The following is a 7,135-nucleotide window of genomic DNA, read 5'->3' as shown; positions in this document are numbered from 1 at the left end:
CATTAAGTAGAACTGATAAAAATTTCCCTCTTCCAAATGAAGGTATAACAAGCTAACACTCTATGGGCGTGTTTGGTTGAGGTATTAAAACTCCTCATTGCATTAAATTTATACACACCCATGTTTGGTCGATAAAAAGCTACAGCAACACTGCATTAATGGGTCCAAACTTTGCATTTACTTTTGCTTTTGCTTTAGGCCAACGCTACAATACCCGCATGTATCACATACATGCGGGTAATAAAAAAATTAAAAACATATGGCCATTGTTTGTGGCAGCCAAACAAAAAAAAACTTGGAGCAACCGGTTAAGAGCAATCAATTGCTCCTTAAATTAATATTAAATTATGAAATAATATAATAAATAAAATAATAATAAAAAAATACTAATTATTTTAATAATAAAGGCAACATAATAATAAAAATTATTTTTATAATAATTAAAAATTAGTTTCAAGTTTCATGGTAGTTGTTTTATGTTTATTGGTCCATTAATCGGGGTTCCAAGTTAATGATCCTAAGTTTCATATTCATTGCCTTCAGTTTCAAGTTCATTGCCCTCAGTTTCAAGTTAATTTGATTTCAAATTTAATGGTCCCAGTTTCAAGTTAATGGTAGGTGTTTCATGTTTATTGGTCCATTAATTGCATGATTTTTAGGATTGCAAGTTAATGATCTTAAGTTCCATGTTCATTGCTCTAAGTTTCAAGTTTCTTTGGTTTCAAGTTTAATGGTCTTAATTTCAAGTTAATGGTAGGTGTTTCATGTTTATTGGTCCATTAATTGCATGATTTTCGGGGTTGCAAGTTAATGATCCGAAGTTTCATGTTTATTGCTCTAAGTTTCAAGTTCCTTTGATTTCTAATTAAATGGTCCTAGTTTTAAGTTAATGGTAGGTGTTTCATGTTTATTGGTCCATTAATCGGGGGTTACAAGTTAATGATCTTAAGTTTCATGTTCATTGCCCTCAGTTTCAAGTTCATTTGGTTTCTAGTTTATTGGTCCTAGTTTTAAGTTAATGGTAGGTGTTTCATATTTATTAGTCCATTAAACGGGGTTGCAAGTTATTGATCCAAAGTTTCATATTAATTACCCTCAGTTTCAAGTTCATTTGGTTTCAAGTTTAATGGTTTCAGTTTCAAGTTAATGGTAGGTGTTTCATGTTTATTGGTCCATTAATTGGAGTTTCAAGTTAATGATCTTAAGTTTCATGTTCACTGCCTTCAGTTTCAAGTTCATTGCCCTCAGTTTCAAGTTAATTTAGTTTCAAATTTAATGGTCTCAGTTTCAAGTTAATAGTAGGTGTTTCATGTTTATTGGTCCATTAATCGGGGTTGCAAGTTAATGATCCTACGTTTCATATTCATTGCCCTCAGTTTCAAATTCATTTGGTTTCAAGTTTAATGATCTCAGTTTCAAGGTAATGGTAAATGTTTCATGTTTATTGGTCCATTAATTGCATGATTTTCGGGGTTGCAAGTTAATGATCCCAAGTTCCATGTTCATTACCCTCAGTTTCAAGTTCATTTAGTTTTAAGTTTAATGGTCTCTGTTTCAAGTTAATGGTAGGTGTTTCATGTTTATTGTGCCATTAATTGCATGATTTTTGGGGTTTCAAGTTAAGGATCCCAAGTTCCATGTTCATTAGTCTAAGTTTCAAGTTCCTTTGGTTTCAAATTTAATGATCTCAGTTTCAAGTTAATGGTAGGTGTTTCATGTTTAGTGGTCCATTATTCAGGGTTGCAAGTTAATGATCCTCAGTTTCAAGTTCCTTGCCCTCGGTTTCAAGTTCCTTGCCCTCGGTTTCAAGTTCATTGCCCTCAATTTGAAGTTCATTTGGTTTTAAGTTTAATGATTCAGTTTCAAGTTAATTATATGTGTTTCATGTTTATTGGTCCCATGTTTCATGTTAACTAGTTTTTCAGGTTTCCATTTCTTTCATATTTAATAATAATAAAAAATCTCAGCCATTCAATCTACTCCAATTTAATCCAATGGCTATTTTTTATGCATGTATGAGATACATGCATGTACTGTAGCGGTGCCCTTTGCTTTAACTTTTGCTTTTGCTTTATAATAATAATAATAATAAAATAATAAATAAATAAATATAACTTTTTTAATTTAATATAATATTATATAATATTTTTATTTTTACATTATAATTATTAATTTAAATTAATAAATATGTAATTTATTATTCAATATTATTATTACTATATTTTTTTTAATTTTTACATTATAATTTATTATAACTAATAATAAATATTTAAATATGAATAAATTTCAATAATATTAATTTAAAATTAATTATAGTATAAATAATAATATAAAATATTAATATAATATTTAATTAAAATTAATCACAAAAAATTAATATAGTATCGTGTAGCACCAAATATTGTATAATATTATTATAATACAGTGTTAATACAATACAGTATAATACAATACACTAGCATTAAAATAATGTAATATAACATAATACAATATAGTATGCTAAACGCACCATATATGCATAATATTCTTATATCTTAATTATAAATTAGACTATTATTTATGTAAGTACATAGGATTCTCCAATATTAATTATGAATCATGCTATTATTGATGAACATATATTATTTTTTTAGTTGTTGTTATGTAGTTGATGTTAGATACACAGAAGTGTCTGGCATTTTAGCTCCTTATAGATATTCATCATCGAGCAACGTAATTGAATGGTGTTTTGATGTATTACGGCTCGATCGATTTGCAGTTATTGGATCAATGTCTAATAATTCAATTCGTAGGCAAAGATTAAATACAAATCTTGTGTGTTACCTCACTTTATTCGGAGAGAAGCTCATCGTGACAGGATATTCGAGGAATTTCTAAGTGGAAGACATAGTATTCGAGTCAGAAAGTGAACAAAAGATGCTAGTTTAGGTTAATTTATCTCTGGAACATGTTGCACAAATGAATGTGACCATGGATATTACTTTAGGCATGGTCATCTTTTTAGGTTTCATGTTCACATTATGTTTAAGGTGAACTCGTTTAATTACGACCTACATTAGTTTGATAAATAATAATATTTGTACTTGGAATATTTGTTCTTTAATAATATAAGAATGTGATAAATAATTTATATAGACTTTTTAAATGTTTTATTAATACTTGGGCCCAAATTTGAGCCTTGGATTTTTTATAAAAACCTAAACTTATCTCGAAAATGATCAGGCTCGCATGTTTTAGTCCAAGCCCAGTTCTAGGTTCTAAAATTTGGACTGAGTCCATCGAACTTGGATAGGTTGGGCTGATTTTTTCGTTATCCCTATTTAAGATAGCCTTTGCCACCGGACTTGACTCTCACGAATGATGATACAATAATACATTTTCTTCAAAGATTCATCCGGTATCACGAAGTTTTTAAATTTTGAAACTTCAAAACTTTATATGAAAGGGTCAATCAGTAGGAGCAGGAGTTTGATAAAATTGAGAACTTTATTTATTTATGTTTCTTTTCCTTGAAAAAGGTACAAAATTCTAATCCCCACACCTACCGCCTTCTCCTCCAAACAGGATGCAGTAATACATCTCCTTTCTACCACAATTCTTCCAATCTTTTAATCCGTAGCAAGTGGATCTGTCGAGATGTTGCTCTAAGGCACCATCAGGATTTCGGAACTTATTTTGAGTGTCCACGTACTGGATATTTCGAATGTAACACGTAGATCTAAAAGATAGATTCAGTAGACCAGAGCCCATCGGAGGGCTAACCCCATTCTTTCCAGCAATGGCAATGCCACCCCATGCCACAGTTTCCGCTCCACCGCTTAAATGATTAAATAATTCTTTAGGCCAATAACCCACGAATACGTTATCATCTGAAAGTACCAACCACCAATTTCCTGTCGGTTGATCCTACGAGGTTAAACAAACATGTCCATTTTTATTAATTCACAACCGTACTCTTGCCGAGACAATAATTTTTTTTAGAATTAAAAAAATAAAATTTAATTACGTACCTGATAAATGAGGATTTTTATATCATATTGCTCTTCGTAGGTAGATGTTAGTAGTAGAGGATAGTTTGGGGTTATTGAACAATTTGTTAATACAAAACCAGGACAAAGCTGATTGTAGCAACCAGTGGTCCTTGCACCATCAGCCTGTTGGAATCAAAATAATAATTTGTTAAGGAAATAAAACAAGAGAGATAAATTTTAAAAAAATACTTACTGTCCAAAATGTAAATAATCGAGTAAGCTGATCTCCATTAATGGCCGGTGAAACCTGACATATACAAGCAATAAATAATCGGAAGTCATCTTATTATTAGATGACAAATTATATACATAAATTCTAATTAATAAGGGCAAGCAAAATCAGATATTTTACCGTCCATCCTGCGAGAATGACATTTAGTTGATCAGGTGGACCATTTTGAATCCACATATTTGTAAAGGAGTACTGGTCTTTAGCAACGGTTAAGTTCCATACTTCAAGACGTCCGTCAACACCAAAATATGGCACATCCTTTTTCATTCCTACGTTCACCGTCTGTCACCGCATAAACATATGCCAAATTGAGAAAATAATTAAATAGATGCATGTTCTAAAAATTAAAATAAAATTACAAAATTAATTAAGAAACAATAAATTTCACATTACATGGAAACGGTGACCAGCTGGGAAGCTCGTTTGTGGGCCTATTTGAGTCATTGATTCTTTTGGCATCGATCCTGCTTTTATTAAATCTTCTTTTGAAGTTCTTCTAATCGGAACGGTCCCATCAGGGCATGATTCTCTTTCATGTCTGATGTATGAGGTTTTTGATTTTGATGACTTTTTAGCTGACCCAGTAGGAAAAGTGACCGGTCTCGTCTGTGTATTTTATTTAAAAAAAGAAAAAGAAAAAAAAGAAAGCCATATACATATCACTTTTCTACATGATTTATAATCACTGAATTAACAAGAAAAGGAAGAGCAAAATAACTCACCTGCACTTTATGATTCTTTAACAATGGATGATCTAGTGCCGGTTGTTTATTAATATCTACACAATCAATAGTATCACCTTCCTGTGTCTGGTAGCCAAAAAAAATGTCAGATAAATTCCCACCATAAACATGAAAAAATTTAAAATAAAAATAAGAATAATATGTGCTGCTTAAATATTCTTCAAACTGTTCGGTACCCTGGTATATCTATTTAAATAAACGATTAATACAAATATTGGGCTCCAAAAGTTTATAGTAGTATTTCAATCAACCACAAATAATTGTGATTCAGATGATCAAATCGCTCGTTCGTGTAAAATTCGATCCTATACCTTAAATGTTTTGATGGCTGGTTTGTTGAGAGTTTTGAGCTGTCTTTCCAACTGCAGATCTGCTTCCCTTGAAAGACTTAAGTCAGCCATGATACAAGTTTTCCAAGAAATGACGAATTGTATGACTATAATTGGTATGATAATCTTCAAATCCATTAGAGAATAATGGGTAGACACTCTGATTGATGTATGCTTCTGCAAAAATGTCCAACTCTTCATATATTAGCTAGTTTATTAACGTAAAATAAATTTAGCTGAGCCAATACTTCCATTTATAGCAATTCCAATATGAAAGCATTTATTTCTAGTTTATTGTCTATAACTCCATATAATAAGATAAACATTCTTTGCTAAACCAAGCCTACTATATTTTTCTTTCCTAGTTTATGTCAAAGCTTTTATCTCGGTAATATGTAAAATGACATGATATTACCATTTAAGTGATGTGTGTGATATGCCATTTCCACATTTGGCTTGATTTTTTCCTTCCAGCATTAAATGATGGAATTAACCAATTAAACAGCCTACGATATAGTTCTCTTTCATACTGTATCCGAAATATTTAAATTAGACGATATATAAAATGACTTCACATTAAATATATATGTATTTTTTTCCTTTAAATATGTGAGAAATTATCATTGCACCACTTTTCTTTTATCTTATGTTCATCCAACCACCACAAAATTCGAACATGTTCTCTACACCATCTTTCTTTTTAAATTTATATCAATTAGCCACTTTTACACTAATACCGTTAAATAATTTAAATGAAATGATAATTTTACCCTTAAATAAATTAAAAGACCATTTTATCTTATAAAAGTTTGAAAAATAAAATAATTATAATTATAAAAATATCCCTAAATTTAAAAAAATAAATTTAAATAGAGGTGCTCAGTTGATTTTTATTAAATTTAGATTTTGCAAAATTTTAATAATTATTTTTATTAAAATTTTATAATTTTCAAAATTATAATAAAAAAAATAACTGAATTTATTTATTAAAAAATTATAATTTTACAAAATTTTATTAAAATAACTGAATTTATTTATTAAAAAATAAATCCCAAAATTTTAATAATTTAGGGGATTTTTATTAAATCCCAAAATTTTGTAATTATTTTTATAATTATAATTTTTTATTAAAATAATGTTTATTAAAAATAAAAATTCTAATTTTTGGATTTATTTCTTTATTAAATGTAGGGGTATTTTTATAATTATAATTTTTTATATTTTCAAAGCTTTTACAAGATAAAATGATCTTTTAATTTATTTAGGGGTAAAAATATCATTTCATTTAAATTATTTAACGGTGTTAGTATAAAAGTGGCTAATTGATATAAATTTCAAAAGAAAGGTGGTGCGGAGAACATGTTAGAATTTTGTAGTAGTTAGATGAATATAAGATAAAAGAAAGGTGGTACAATGATAATTTCCCTAAATATTTAGTAATAAGGGAGATTTTGAATATTACAAAAATAGTAGGGCATTAGTAGCATTGATTGCCTCCAGTAAGGAGAAACTCACAATCTCCCTATATATTATCTGCCAAAAGTTTTCCCTTTTAGTTGATGGGTGATTTAAGTTTAGAAATTTTAATTGGGAGATTGATATTTTGGTCCTCTTTAAATTTTGTGTTTTTCCTTTGGGCTTTGGTTAGAGCTCACATTAATTAGGAGATAAACTATTTATAAATGCTCACATGTTTAAAAGAATTGGATAATGATATAAATTCACAAATTCGTAAAAGATTAAGATAAAGAGAAATTTATTCATTTTCTTGATACGGAAGGAAGTGAAATTTGTATGTGG

The 7,135-nt window shown here is 29.2% G+C and overlaps 1 protein-coding gene across 1 annotated transcript; it reads right to left on the bottom strand.

The window, feature by feature from the left end:
- Positions 1 to 3,472: 3,472 nt before the first annotated feature.
- LOC18039972 lies at positions 3,473 to 5,528 on the bottom strand. Its single transcript, XM_024182304.1, has 7 exons — positions 5,318 to 5,528; positions 4,986 to 5,072; positions 4,657 to 4,869; positions 4,384 to 4,545; positions 4,225 to 4,278; positions 4,011 to 4,154; positions 3,473 to 3,906 (listed from the first exon to the last, which is right to left on the bottom strand). Exons 1-7 carry the CDS (start codon positions 5,471 to 5,473, stop codon positions 3,529 to 3,531), a joined length of 1,194 nt encoding a protein of 397 aa, XP_024038072.1. The 5' UTR covers positions 5,474 to 5,528; the 3' UTR covers positions 3,473 to 3,528.
- Between the last annotated feature and the right edge of the window lie 1,607 nt (positions 5,529 to 7,135).

The sequence above is a fragment of the Citrus clementina genome, unplaced genomic scaffold (genome assembly GCF_000493195.1).
Source record: "Citrus clementina cultivar Clemenules unplaced genomic scaffold, Citrus_clementina_v1.0 scaffold_6, whole genome shotgun sequence".
Classification (NCBI taxonomy): Eukaryota; Viridiplantae; Streptophyta; class Magnoliopsida; order Sapindales; family Rutaceae; genus Citrus; species Citrus x clementina.
This window is presented reverse-complemented; position numbering and strand designations above follow the sequence as displayed.